Source organism: Venustampulla echinocandica (assembly GCF_003357145.1).
Source record: "Venustampulla echinocandica strain BP 5553 chromosome Unknown scaffold_14, whole genome shotgun sequence".
Lineage (NCBI taxonomy): Eukaryota > Fungi > Ascomycota > Leotiomycetes > Helotiales > Pleuroascaceae > Venustampulla > Venustampulla echinocandica.
In genome coordinates, this window is record NW_022474219.1 from 155,702 (window position 1) to 170,577 (window position 14,876).

General features: G+C 48.2%; 3 protein-coding genes across 3 annotated transcripts; 1 reads left to right on the forward strand and 2 right to left on the reverse strand.

Annotated features, from left to right (window-relative positions):
• Nucleotides 1–132: 132 nt before the first annotated feature.
• Nucleotides 133–1,376, reverse strand: BP5553_10245 (Uncharacterized protein; the record flags this gene model as incomplete). The annotated part of the gene is made up of 3 exons (XM_032018868.1): nucleotides 133–731; nucleotides 787–905; nucleotides 949–1,376. The coding sequence occupies 3 exons, from the start codon at nucleotides 1,374–1,376 to the stop codon at nucleotides 133–135; spliced, it is 1,146 nt and encodes a 381-aa protein (XP_031864892.1).
• A 914-nt stretch (nucleotides 1,377–2,290) lies between these two features.
• BP5553_10246 (Uncharacterized protein) lies at nucleotides 2,291–4,213 on the reverse strand (the record flags this gene model as incomplete). The annotated part of the gene is made up of 3 exons (XM_032018869.1): nucleotides 2,291–3,489; nucleotides 3,555–3,917; nucleotides 3,976–4,213. The coding sequence occupies 3 exons, from the start codon at nucleotides 4,211–4,213 to the stop codon at nucleotides 2,291–2,293; spliced, it is 1,800 nt and encodes a 599-aa protein (XP_031864893.1).
• Nucleotides 4,214–5,181: 968 nt separating this feature from the next.
• Nucleotides 5,182–8,961, forward strand: BP5553_10247 (p-loop containing nucleoside triphosphate hydrolase; the record flags this gene model as incomplete). Its single annotated transcript, XM_032018870.1, has 2 exons — nucleotides 5,182–7,793; nucleotides 7,980–8,961. The coding sequence occupies 2 exons, from the start codon at nucleotides 5,182–5,184 to the stop codon at nucleotides 8,959–8,961; spliced, it is 3,594 nt and encodes a 1,197-aa protein (XP_031864894.1).
• Nucleotides 8,962–14,876: the final 5,915 nt, after the last annotated feature.

Sequence of the window (14,876 nt, forward strand, 5' to 3'; positions counted from 1 at the left end):
ATATTGATCGTTATATTGTTGATAGGGAAGCTGGCTTTGCACAGTCTTTGGTGCCTTTGACCACCTTAAAAACAGTTACAATAGTATAATATATTTGGTTTAGTAAACTATATACGTAGGCTTAGAATATTATCATACAATTTCCCCGCTTTGACCAAAATCAGCTCTCTTAAAGCACTCGACGTCCACATCTGCTTCCGAACTAGTTTCGTGCTCGGGCGTAGAAGTACTATCTTGAGCATTCTCCGGTATATTGATAGCTTGTTCTAAGTTCATACTCGCAAGAGTTTGATATTCTTTATCCTCTCTGAGTATTTCCTCCACCGCCTTACGTTCAAGGCTGTCTAGCTCACGCCTTCGAGTATCAATATCTTGGAGCTTCTCCGTCAATCTAGACTCCAACAGATCTTTATTACGTCCCAGCTCATCGACAACCTGTTGTACTTCCCGTCGTAGGCACGAAAGAGTACGGGCGCAGATATTGTCGTGGAGTATATCAGCTAGGAATTCCGCTTCGATCATGAATTGCCTAACTGTATTTGCACTCACTCGGACCCTGTGGACAGCGGTATGGCGTAATTGCGCTATCGAGTCGAGAAATTCAGGGAAGGGCTTTCCGAGTTGATCCAGCTTCTCAGCGTCAAACTTGTCCTCATTACTACAAAATATCCGGGCCCAAATATTGAGCTCTACAGATTCCGGGCAGTCCCATCCCTTCGTTTGAAGTACGTCTCTCATCACGTTATAGCCAAATATATAACAAGCGTTTTCTAGTAGAGCTTGTACCTTCACCAGAAGTCTGTGCTGAGTATTGAGAGGCAAGTACACTGGGTACAATGACGGAACAGAGACGTTCGTATGTGGGAAGGAATGCTTTCGATATCGAGAAGTTGAGGCCTGTGATTCTGCGTGGGGTTAGCCAAGAAATAACCTGGCGTCTTGCATTACATGCCCAGTGCTTTACGTTTGCCTTTGTGAGCTGAATCAAGCTCATCAACTTTTACCGAAGCCCGCGGCCCGTGGAGCCCCTCAGCAGCATCTCTAATGGCATCCGCATCGCTCCTTGCCGCCTCAGCTTCTGAGGCAACACGCTCTGCGCTTTGGGCGGGAGACACTTCGAACACTTCTGGAAAACGGATCTTAGCCCTTAGGGTTGATGAGAAAATACTGTCTTGAAGCAGGGCCTTCGCGACATTGCAGACATTGTTAATATTGTGCTCGGCTACCAGCGCGCGGAGCTCTGCATGTCCATTTTCCAGCTGCTTCTGGATCAACTTCCGGATCTTCTTTGGGATACGCAACTGTGCGTCTGGTCCCTTGAAGACATTTTTCAGCGCCAGGTATACTAATCTTTCATCTGGAGGGTTCTTAGCCATTGGATTTGGTCATAAGTAGAGGCAAAGAGCAATTTTTTAAAGAAGGTCTAGCTAGGAAAGATGAAGAAGCATATGTCATGGCGATCAAGTTTGGCCAGGTGAGGGCAGATTACCTAAGGGAGCGGGGTAACCTCAATTGAACAAATGACATTGAGTCAAATTGATTCTAAGAACATTCCAATCTGCGGCTCACACGCCAGGATACGTGTGAGGCAATCAATCGTAGCCAGCGTTCGAGCTCACTAGCTCACACTTTCGAGTGCGATTGATCGTTTCTGCAGTCGGTAGCCCTTCGAGCAACACTACAACTCTCGTCCTCATAATTTCCAAATACGATTTGAACTTGGGCAACAGAGCCTGAAATATCGCGGACGTACAACATAGACGCCGAATCTCATCAGAAGTGGTCTCTTGAAGCGCCCTCTAAAGTTTTCATCTGATGAGTCAGTACGATGAGGGTGAAACGCGTTCCTCCTAAAATGCCTTCTCAGTCTCCTCCCGCTCTATTCCGACCCTACGTCAGAATTCGAATCGAGCCTACTAGCCGTGAATATAGACTTCCGAAAAACTTGTTGTGCCAGCAATCCACGTTCTTTGCGGCTGCGTTTAACGGAAGCCTCATAGAGGGAGAGGAGCAATTAATAGCTTTGAAGGAGGAAGAGGATATCGTTTCTACGCCGAGTTCGGCAATGAAGCTGATTTCGAACTCTACTGTACGTCTTCCGTATTCCTTATGTGTACAGAATAATGGTATGAAACTTGGGAACAACCTTGTCCCCATATTTCCCTTCTATTGGACCATAAAGCAATGTAATAGAGAGACATGCAATTGGGGTATTTACTTTACAAGCCCACCCACCCAGAGGCCAGAACTCCGACCCTTGAACGCCAAGCAATTCTTCTATACCATATCCCTAATGTTGACCGTAAAATGCATGCCCTTGCGCAGCTTGATCAAGATCCATGAATTGATCAATATCAGACTCCACATACGGTAGTGGCTGAGGTTGCTGAGGTTCTTGCTGTTGTACATCGGGAAAAGCGTCATCACTGGGATTTCCATCCAAGCCTCGGCTGACTTTGAATTCAGCTGGTACAGCTGTGCCCAAGGTATCTCTCCTGTTCTTCTTTCGTTGCTCAGGGTTGTTGTTTTTGTCTCTTCGACCGTTCATCCATGCACCTGCATCACTTGTAATGCCGCTGGCAACTTCATCTTGGTATTTTTGAGCTCCCCTCAGAATAGGAAGCAGGGCCTTCGTCTCGTACCAACGCCCCTTGACATCGGAGAGGCCCTTTCGAGCAGCTGGTTCTAGTAATCGCCATTCATACCACATACCCTTTTTTTCTGCCACCTCATTCCGATATCGCAGGTCATCCACCATTCGAGGAGGCAGATCTGGTTTCGGCCAGTCCGCACGGTTCTTATATGGCGTTGGCATCTCGACGAACTTGTAGACATCGCCAACGAAGGTGACAGAAGAACCATCTGGCGGAGTCGTGCGTTCGATAAGTTTGTGGATGATGAGAACGACGATGTCATTGCCAGGGACACGCAGGCGAACTGGCTCCCCTACCCATATCTTCTCAGCGCCCAAGAACATCCCATTGTAGTGCACTTCTCCCGGTCCTGCTAACGCATTTTCAATTCGGTCGAACAGCGAATAACTCGAATCAATGACCTTTGCTGCGAGTATACTGCCATCCACAATATAGTCTCGAGTCTGCCCTTCGTCGAACTCGCCCTTCACAACTCGGTCCCAAGGCACTTGGTCAAATGTATAATTTTGAATAGCAGGGACTGTGGTAGTCGGAACGCTCCACGCCAGCCACGGTCGAATTGAGCTTTCGTCTTCTTTGATTTGGGAAGGTTGGTGGTGAAAGGGGTTCGAGAGAGGTTGCAAGAGATAGCGAGGCTTATTACTCAGTAACTGCCGTTTCGCAATAACACCCAGACGCCAATTAAGACCATTGTTGAACCACACTAATTCCCCAGGCCTATACAGATATTTTCCGTTTGCCTCGCCATCTAATCGTTGCTCTTGTGACTTCGTAGCGGTAGGTAGGCCGGGTTGGAAGGTTGGTCTAGATTGCATGGCTTGAGGCGCTTGCGTAGCTTGGGTACATGTCAGCGGGCAGGGTTCATTTATATATATATACACGCTGTAAAGCGCTACTTACGTTTGGAGGGGGCTGAAGACGAGAAGGGAGCCTGTTTGATCTCCTTCTTGGGGGGGATTTCTGCCTTCACTGGCTCCTCCACGGTATCATCATCTCCATCCGGCGAGCAGATCTTGCAGGAGCAATTGAGAGGATCACCCTCTTTGTCGGCTGCGAGCCATAGCAGGTGATGGAAGAAGTCTGCGGGGCTGCGGAAACGCTTCTTGCGGCCATGCGGATGGCCATAGAGATAGGCATCCTGCCGTTCAAAGACTCCTGCGGCATGTTTCCCTCTCTCCTTCTTATCGCCGCCGCCAACCTTGTATTTGAGATGCTCCCATAACACATATCCTTCTGGGAATTCTTTCAAGATGTAATTTTTGCCTGTGGTTGATCGTTAGATGCGAGGAGGTTCGCATAAAAAGTTCAGACGAAAGGATACCTTCATGCTCTTTTTCTCCCAAAACATGCATCAGCATGCCACCCAGCTTTCGTCTCCAGTCAACCGCTTTTGGCTCATCAGGGTCCAGCTTCTTGTAGCAGTCAACCATTCCCTTGGCATCCTGGGTGTCATTTTGCTGTGCTGCGGTGGGCTCGTTGAGCTCCTTCGCGCCTGACTTGGTGGTCAATGAGAGCTGTCCATCGGAGCGAACTACAACAATGGGAACATAGGGCGCCATGGTTTGCAGGTGAAGGAGGATGTCAGCGTAGTATGGCGTAGGGCACGCACAAACACGGTGATCAAGGTGCTTCCATAAGAGGATTGAAGGTGGAGTTGGAGTTGGAGTTGGAGTGCAAACAAGCTAACTCTCGCAGTGATCCAGATGCACTTGTCATAGATAGTAGAGGAGAGGGACGAACAAGAGATCGGAGGCACATCGGATTATTATCGGAAGCATTCCGGGTAAACACCGGCCCGATCTGCAGGTCCCTGAACTGCCCCTGAATTATAGTTGAAGTTGCCCCTTTTTCAATTATAGGAACCTTTCGCCTTTCCAATCTCTATTCTCCATTCCGCGTTTGCCAGTATTGGGAAGGATATTAAGCTCCGTAAAGTCTACGGGGTGTAGGACAAAGAGATCGGCCAGATGCGGACATAAAGGGAGATGACAGACACTACCAAATCAAAGAAGAATTCCATACGTAGTACTTAACAATGAAGACAACTCGGGGCCACTTGGCAAGATCAACTATAGATACCCACGGGTATAATATATCACCATAGAACAGATAGACGCACATAAAGAAACTCAAATTATATCTTCCACAGAGCCCCCCCAGCAGGGGAGAGCTGATATACAGAGTAAGCAATCGGGGAGTCACTTTGACTCGCGTAATTTGGTTTCTTTATCAAAAAGTTGCGACGCGACTCTCTCCTCACCAGCGCGTCACACTCCCGTACTGTATTCCATACCGCCATCCTCACCTCCACTCCAACCCCCACTGGTTGCATCCAAAATCCAGAAACACTTTCTTTGCCTTGAGCATCTGAATTTGCATTCAAGCCGTCCATGGGACAACGATACCATCCTAATTGCCTCCGCGCTGGACTTCCACGGACGCGCTCGTCGCTGCTTGAGCTTTGCCTTGCCTTGTCTTAAGAGCCCTGCTCAAACCACGTCTACCTTCTAACGCAAAACTGATATCTATGTCTACCCATACTTCGAGAGCCAAAGCTTTGTTTGCCATGCAGGACTCAGGTTCAACTTCCGATCATCCCCAGTATCACCAAACCCCAGTTTGGCGCAGCGTTGCCTCAAGCATCCTCGCAAAGTTCTCGCCAGGCTCCTCTATCCAACATAAAATGGATGTCCAAAACCAGCTGATCCCAGGCGATCTGCCGCGCCGACCGAAGCCAACTGTATCTTACGCCGAGTCGGAGCCGTCTTCACGTTCCTCGTCCCAAAGTGAAGGCTTCTCGAACCCAGATAACGACGAAGATGAGGAGGACGATGAAATCATCGAATACGCCGCTGCCCCCCGCCGCCGTGCCCTGCGAGAGCGCAGACCCAACATGTCACTTAAGGCTCAGGAGAACTCCGAAGCTCCAAAGCGGTCGAGGGGAAGGAAACATAATGCGGCAGATAGTGTTGGAAGGGGTAGATCGAGCACTGCACCTACCTTTAGCGAAAGAACTGCTATCCGCCATGAAATTACGAATAAAACGGCGGCTCTGAGAAGCAGGTTCTTCGTGGAGAAGAAGGATTTCCTGCTTCCTCTTTTACCACCAAATAACCATGTTCGGAAGATGGTTGAAAAGCATGAACAGCTTTCCCCTGAAGAGTTGGCAGAACTTCCGGCTGTCACGCCATATGAAGAGATCGGAACCCAGCCACGGGGGGTTACAGCTACTATGAAGCCCTACCAGTTATCAGGTCTTAGCTTCATGGTCTATCTACATCGGAATGGCCTGTCGGGGATCTTGGGCGATGAAATGGGTCTTGGGAAGACTCTACAGACACTTTCGCTAATACAATATCTGAAGGAGAATGACCCAAAGACCGGAAGTGGCAAGCTACAGAGGCCCTTCCTCGTTGTCTGCCCTCTCTCTGTGCTGAGCAGCTGGATGGCCGAGGCAAAGAAATGGACCCCTAGTTTGAGAGTGGTTAGGTTTCATGGTCCGATAAAGGAGCGGGATAAGTTGAAGAAGATTGTCATGGGGGAGATTGATATGTATGGCAACATGACCCGCCAGGCCAGATCTAAGTTCAAGTCCCGACGAAATGCTGCCGGAAAAACCGTTGTTTCGCTGGATACTGACTCGGAAGATGAGAAAGACGTCGGCGTTGATTTGGTGGTGACGACATACGATTCTTTCAAAGCCGAGCAGTCGTGGTTTAAAAAGGCGCTTATCTGGCGATATGTAGTATTGGATGAAGGGCATACGGTCAAAAACCACGAAAGTCTTGTTTCCAAAGCTTTGCAAGGCATGAACGCAGAATATCGGCTCATTCTTACCGGAACACCGTTGCAGAACAACTTGTCTGAATTGTGGAGTCTCCTCCATTGGCTCTATCCTGAGGTATTCGTTGGCAATACCAACGAGCTTTTTGACAGTTCCTTTAACTTGTCGAAGGGGCAATACTCCAAGGACGTACTGGATAACTCTCGACATCTTCTGGAGCTGATTATGCTGAGACGAATGAAGGGCTCTCCAGGCGTTGATCTTAATCTTCCACCGAAGTCCGAGGTGCTCTTGTTTGTCCCCCTCAGTCCAATGCAGAGGTTTTGGTACGAGCGAATGATAACCAAGGCCGATCGAGGGCTCTTGGATGAGCTTTTCAAGGGGTTGAAAGACAAAGAAGTTGATGCTCTCAAATCCATGAAGGAAGGCGAGGAAAGGGAAGCTGGAATTATGGCAAAGAAACAAAAAGCACTTGAGATGTTAAACGACTCCGTCGGCACAGAGGACGCATGGAAGGAAACCAAAGCCATCTTAGAAGAAACAGTCCAGCGCGAGCAGGCGATGGAGGAAGATGGTAGCAGGAAGTCCGCCTGGCAGAAGTTGATGAATCTCTTGATGCAATTACGCAAGGTTTGCAATCATCCCTACCAGATCAGCCATGCTGAGCCGGATCCTTATAATGCAGGTGACCATGTCATCCACGCATCGGGCAAGTTCATTGTATTGGAGAAGCTGCTCAACGAACTGGTTATCAAGCAGAAGAAGAAGATCCTGATATTCTCCGGCTTCACGAAGATGCTGGATTTGGTGGAAGAGTTGCTGTTGCTTCGAGGTGGCGATGGATCTTGCTACAGGGCAGTCCGTATTGATGGGTCCACGGCTAGAGCCAGACGAAACCTCTCTATTCGCATGTTCAACGACCTGAGCAGCGATTATCGAGTGATGCTGATCTCGACCCGTGCCGGTGGTCTGGGCATCAATCTAGCTTCAGCGTCTGATGTGGTCCTTTTAGACCAAGATTGGAACCCTCAAATTACCCTTCAAGCTGAGGCTCGAGCCCACCGGATCGGGCAAAAGAACCCAGTCACCATTTACAAACTGGTTTCGCAAGGCACTGTGGAGGAACAAATGATGGGACGCATCCAGAAGAAACTCTACCTGTCCGCGAAAGTGACTGAAGCAATGGAGGATATACACACCAAATTTGGCAACAACAAAAAGGCTAAAAAGGGTAGATCATCCGAGGCTGATGACAATATGCCACAACTCAACACTAGCCAGCTCATGACCTTAGTCCGACGAGGTGCTTCAGCGATTTCTCGGCCCGAAATTGATGTCAATGAGATGCTCGCATGGTAAGCGTTCTCCATCTATCCATTAGCAGTCCTTCCCAAAACTTGTGATACGTCAATGATTGCCATCTCCCTGAGAGCTTAGAACACTCCGGTTGTCTACAGATTTCCAGGAAATAGGCACATTTTTTCCAATATCTCTCGAGTTTTGACATGCATTGTTGTTTGAGATTTACTAACGCCATACAGGGACTGGGAAACCACTGTTATGAAGTGCAAGGATCAACCGACAGATATCAACGTCAAGAAAGATGCGATCCCAGATGCAAAAGTTGATCAGGAAGCTGAACAGAAGTGGTTGAGTGAACTAGAGCGTGTCGAATCCTCCGTTTACGCTGGCAAAAAGCTTGCTCGAACAAAAAACATCTCCAACAAGGAACTTGCCGAGGAGTTCGATAGGGCCGAGCGACGGAAGGGCAAGAATACCACGGTCATGGTAGACGGGTTTGCTATTTCGAAAGAATCTATGAACTGCAAGCAATGGGAGGCCGTCCCCACAATGGGGAATAAAAATGCAGCTTTTGCCGAGCCAAAGCGCGCCAAGAGAGCCCCTGTTGAAGCACAATCACACTGCCAGGTCTGTCTTGATGGCGGAGAATTGGTCCTCTGCCAGCGCTGCCCTCGTTCTTATCATATGAAGTGCTTGGACAAGGGGTTTCAAGCCACCGCGAAGGGCTGGCAGTTTAATTGCCCGCAACATGAATGTTATGATTGCCTGCAGAAGACAACCGACGCCGGAGGAATGTTGTATCGCTGCAGGTTCTGCGAGAAGGCATATTGCGAAGATTGCTTGGACTTCGAGAAGTCCACACTCATCGGTGATACTCTTCCAGAGTTTGACCTCCTCAACTACCCTGAAGCCACCCAGGCGTTCTATATCCAGTGTCATATATGCGCCGATCATTTCGAACAAGTTCCAAATGACAAAAAGATGTGCGAAGATGTGGCTGAGAGTGCCAGGATTAGACATGAAGAGGTATTCGGTGAGCAGAGGGAGTCGAGCACTGGACCAGCAAGTTTGACCGATGCCACAACCGCCGAGACGACTAGTGTGAATACGCCGATGGAAATCGAGGACGACGAGGTTATGTTCGTCCCGAATAAAAACAAGCGAAAACTGGACACCCTGCACTTTGAGGTTCCCTTGAAGCGAGGGCGTTTGGGAGTTTGATTGTTAAATGGTTATTGTATAATATGGCGTTTTCGAAATCGGAATATGATAGATACCTTGGGGTTTGTCGGCTGGTGTTTGTAGGGGAGGTAGGATACCGTGGGGGCTTTGAAACCCGTTAAGGATCCTACTCTCTCAAAGAACGGGGCTGGCTGGGTATGGTGTTTTTAATTTGATTTTTCCCCCATCTCTGGGATGAATGGTTCATCTTGTGTTACTAGGGCGGTGGGATTACTTGGTCCTCGACAATAGGATCTTCTGCGGGGCGTCAAATAGAGTGCTCTCTGCATGTATTCTTAGAGATAATATTAAACAGTAACGTCAAAACTACACTCTTTTTTATTCTTGATGCAAAAAGATGTGGAAACTATACAATCAAGCAGATCATATGTAACATATAGCAAATTTAAATGCTACCGACAAGCGAGTTAACTGACAAAGGCATTAAAAACGAAAAAGGGCCGAAAGTAATTAAAGAAAAGAGTAGCAAAAAAGAAATATCTTCACGGTTACTTAATTAGTTGCACTTGGTATCATCGAGCTGGTAGAGCACCACGTCGATTAAAAGAAACGTAATGCAATGTCTTATTTGTAGCCAGCTGTTGAGACTTGTAATAATAAACTGTATTATTTCAAAGCCATACATCATGATATCACAACCAATCTGTATAATTAAACAACTTTAGACCTCATGTATTATTCCTTCTATATCAGTCCTTTTAAAAAGTATATTACATATGCTCTTAACTATTATCTATGCCTTATCTCAGTCTCAGAAACATATATATATATTTTAACCCCCAATTCCCGTTACATCCTCTTAACATCCTCAAACATCCTCCAACGTAAAGTATACAACCCATTTCTACACCCGCAATACTCAACAACACCTCTTACACACTAAGAATCTACATCAAGCACCGGACTTCAAATCTCAACCAAACATCTATAATGTGTAAATACCCTGCAAACCTCTCTGTGAGCATTAAGCAATCCAACCTAAATTATAAACTCTTAATCTCAACTAACGATCTATAATCTACAAATACAATACAAAACCTCTCCTGCAAACATCAAACAATTCAACCCAAATCAGATCCTCCTAATCTCAACCAATCATCTATTATTTATAAATACCTAACAAACCTCTCCTGCAAATATTAAGCAATCCAACCAAAATCATAGACTCCTAATCTCAACCAACCACCTAAAATCTATAAATACCCTACAAACCTCTCTCATCTAAACATTAAACCATTCAACCGAAACCATGGACTCTTAGTTGGCCGCCGCGTCGCCGCACCACAACAGGTCATCTCAGATTGTCTATCGATGGATAGAGTATACCTGTGTCTAGGAACGACGCAGTACACCACCGTGCAGGAAGTTTTTTGTTTCCTAACTTGAAAGCTGTCAAGGTGAATAAACTCACTATGTACTTTAAATATAACAAAGACAGCTGTATTCAAGTTTGACAAACATCCTCATAATGACAACAGCCCTTATTTTCTATTTTTAATAGTATATCTCCTACCTGATATAGCCCTCCTCTACAGCTCCCTACTAATACAAAAGACAAGAGATCTCTACAATATGCCTATACAAAAGCTGCCCAACACAGCAGCAGTATAGGCTAGGTCGAATTCCGTCCTACCTCATAGTTGGGTTCATCCTGGTTTATTTTCGTGGTTTATTGATCTTGGGGCTATAAGCGCTTATCAAGTATGATAATCCCACAGGCGCCAGCCAAACTAATAAGATTAACATTCGGGCCGTCAAAAAAACATGGCTTTCTCTCAAGTCAGCCTCTCTCCCCCCCTTCCAGAAAGAAATATTCGAGAACACACAAGCCAAGCCTCATTAACACATGTAAGTAAACGTCCTCGTGGCATAAACCTCCTAATCAAAGCCTCCGGAAGTAAGTACATATATGTGTGTGATCTAGCGTTTTACGACAAAACGCCCGCCCGGTGGCTGTACACATGTGTCCGTTAGTCAGTTAGTTAGGTCAATGCTGCTGACTTACTACTGGGAAGCAAAACAAAATAAAAAAAAAGCTCCGAGCAAAACCAGGCAGTCGACGGCACTACCCGTTCTTTCGTCAGTCAGCCTGAGCGTATCTCTCTCAGGGGGTTGTTTCCTTTGCGCAATTCATGCTAAATATGAAATTGGATAATTTACTTCGTAGACCTTCTAAACAAAACCGCCTATTGGCTGGAACCCTTCTTCCCTCCCGAATCCATGGATAACAAACTCGTCAGTCGTGTATTTCTCTGAATGGGGTATTTGGCGAAAGTGAGCTGGGGGGGAAATTCCCAGGTATCTGGGAAAGGGCAGGATTACTATCTAAAGCCTGAAGGCAAGGCAGGGCGATCTCTGAGCCGCGAGATGAATGATTTACGTCGTGAATCGGATATGCGCGGGAGGTAGCGAAATCAACAACTCACGTACGTACAAAACCCCAACTAGGAACCTAACAGGGCTTCTTTGCCTACCTACCTAGGCACTGATCCACTATTGTACTCTCGTACTCTCGTAACTGTTTTCCCACTGCGGCGCGCGCGAGAGAGAAACTAAAATTGAGGCTTCTTTGAGACATAGCCCACGTTTCACGCGGGCTTTAGAAACAATTAGTTCCATGACTCCATGGGCTCTAGTCTGTACGCCGCAGGATGCGCAAATCAAGAAGGCATGTAGGCATTTTGTAGGGTCTAGAACCACGTGGTTGAAAGTAGTGGGTGGTGTGGCTTTTTTTCGCTCGTGCATTAACCTCCTCGTGCGTTGTGCTCTGTTCGTTGGCAATGCGGAGTAAAGAAGAGGAAGGAAAATAGCTAGCTTTTGGGAAGGAAATAATGGGAATGCCGCTGAACGCGCGGTGAAAAAGCGCACACAGGTACGAAGTACTTTCATACCTGTCTCGCCCTGTGTATCGATGAGAAAACCCCCCTCACTGGAATAGAATCCCATCACAAACCTGCTGCGATTTATGTGAATCTCCCCCAAAAAGAGTGGAGCCCGCCCTCGGCCCCCTAGATGACCACGGCATTCCCAACACCAGTGTTTGCCAAAACGGGGTGCACAAGCCGTTCCCGCGCGCTGGCGACGAAACGAAAGCACATCGGGATCCTGACGAAACGGAACGGGCCCTGGATAATGAGAAACGAAACGGACAAGACCTTCGTAACGCTGAATGAGCTGATCCACAGCGCAACCGAGCGCGCAACCGTGACCGAGAGTTCGGGTCTTAAGAACCGGGGAGAGGGAGATGGAGAGGGAGAGGGAGAGGGGAGGGGCCAACTTGCCAAGGGGGCACTAATAAACGTGATAGGTGGCGCGGTCATGGCGGGCCGGAGCGTGTTTAACGAGGGGAGATGGTGTTTGCTGGGACGAATGGAGGGGCCTTGTAGTACGTACAGTACGGTGTGTGGTGGCAATATTGGGGGCAAGGGCAATTATTGACGGGGAAGAGGGACGAGGAGAAAAAAAAGAAAAAGCTCCGGTATTTGGTTTGAGGGTGTTGACAAATACCGATTCTTTTAAGTTCTCATCTGCCGGATCCGTTTCCTGTATGCCGCCACCCGCGAATCGTTATTCTCCACGACCGGCCTTCGGTCATTAAACAATCGTGGCGAACATTCTCCATAATAAATCTGAATATCATATGATCCCCCAAACTGCCTGGTCCGCGGAACCCAAGGTTTCGATGCCGGGACGTGTCGGATATGGCGACGAACCGGGGATTTTTATGCAAGTTGGCGCCGGTGTGTGGTGTGTGTCCTCCGTACTGCGCGGGTGGCGGGCCATGCATTTTTATCGAATTTTTGAAGTTGCAGTAAAACAGTACACACAAAACTGGGTATGAGATCCTCTCTGCCTTTTGCGTGCCAATATTTCTTGGTCAGCCATGCGCAGCAGGGGATTGATGTGCGATTTGCGGATGAGATGTCTCAAAGGCTCCTCAGATGCGCGGCTGGGTGTTTTGTACTACCTATTCTGGTTCAATCTGAGGTTGCAAAAGAAGCTCCTTGAAGATCCCAAGGCCTTCCCGACTCGCCGGCTCGCCCTCTAAGACACGTTGGTATGACGAAATCCCGTCACACCGTTATCCCCTCTGAAGATCTTCAGAGCAGAAATTTTCTCGACTAGAAGTTGGAATACCGGGTTTGAGGCGGCAGCTAGACCCCATTCCAGATGGGGTTGCATGCTTGAGAATATTTGCTGGGCAATAATGTTGTTGTAGCGTAGGCTTGGTGGGACGCTGACACCAGCTGGCGCGTCGTGCTGGATTTCCTGCGTGCAGTTGTCTACCAACCTTACCTGCCTTAGGTAGGTTACGGAGGAGGAGTGTTCTATGTACAGAGTAAGGGATAATGAATGGCCTGGAGGCCTGAATTTCAATACAGCGTCGGGATCTGACGCCCCTTGTCCCATCAATATTGAGTTGATTTGAGTTTGATGCGGCGAAGTCCTGAAGCCGGCGATAAGAATCTTCAGGCTTATTCAGCCTCGAGTTGTCTGACCATCTTAGTGCTACCTGCAAAGATGTGGCGAATCTACGAATTTGAGAAGGTCTGACAAAAGAACGGACGGTCGGACCAGCTACCTGGGAAGGAATAAGCAACACCGATCCCGGGTGTCAAGCACCGCATCTGCCTGCCTAGAGTTTGTTGAGATGGGCCCGCTTGAATCATGCGCTTAGAGACATTGGTCGCAAGCACGAGTAAGTCAGTTTTTTTCCGTATCGAGTACGGTGTGTTTTAGATCGTTGCACTTGTTTTGTTCTTGAGACTCATCTCAAGAGACGGCATTGACGAGACGGAGATGCCTAACGCTACAGCCACCACGCCATGGAGTAGTGAGTCAGGCAAAGATGTATGTCCGTCATGAGTAGATTTGTAAGTTGACTTCGGACGAGGTGAAGTGCGTGGTGACACCATTTCCATGGCGCCATTTCCGTAGCGCCGTAGTGGGTTTTATTTTGGAAGACCTGTTTCATGGCGAGAAAAGATACGGAGGAGGCTGCGCGAGCTGGGGATCGAACGGCTTGTGATTTACGACGGACAGACAGATGCACCGCACCTCTACTTCACATGTCCTCGGCATATTAAGAGGAGGGAACGGATGGATTTGGTGGCTGAGAACTGGTGTGCCTTCTCCCGAGATTCTCGAAGCAATTCGGAAGGATTCGTGCAGAGGTGCAAACCGAATTCGACCATGGGCTGGTTTTCGATCGGTGCATCGCTGTGCTACTCGACTACTATCAGATCAGATCAGATCAGGCGGGGGGATGGCTTGGCCGATTCAGGAAGCTGACGAGATTGAATGAGGATTGGGCCGAGAACCACAGACATGTGTGTGTGGTAGGTACAGAGTACACCGAGTGACCGTACAGAGGGGAGGACCGCACAGGATGGAATAATTGGTGCTACGTAACCAACAGAGGCAGGATGGAGATGGATTGCAGCAAGCAGGCAGGACAAGGATGATAGCGGGCAGCGGGGCCACCCAGTGCAGTGGCTAAAGCCTCGAGAGGAGTCCCAGACTGCAGTGCACTGCACTGCTGTTCCATACAGCACCCCGAGTTTATTCCTCCCTGCGTGTATCCCAGTGGGTGTGTGTATGTGTGTGTGGTGTGGTGTCCCACTCCTGTTGTCTGGTGTCCCTCCGTCACGGTCACGGTCACGGTTCAACAATGTCTCGGAGAGGCAAGTTTGGGTTGCGGGGATGCCCGTCGAGGACCCAAAGAAGACACCGCGGGTAGTCGTAAGTAGTAGCAGGAGAGCAGGTACACTCCAGTGAGAAGCTGGTCTCCTCCGTACTTCGTGCTGTGATTATTACAGGCCGAGCCTTGTCTCGCTTGGTGGTGGAGCTGGAGGAGGATCATGAATCGAGAAATCAAGACTCAAGAACTCCCA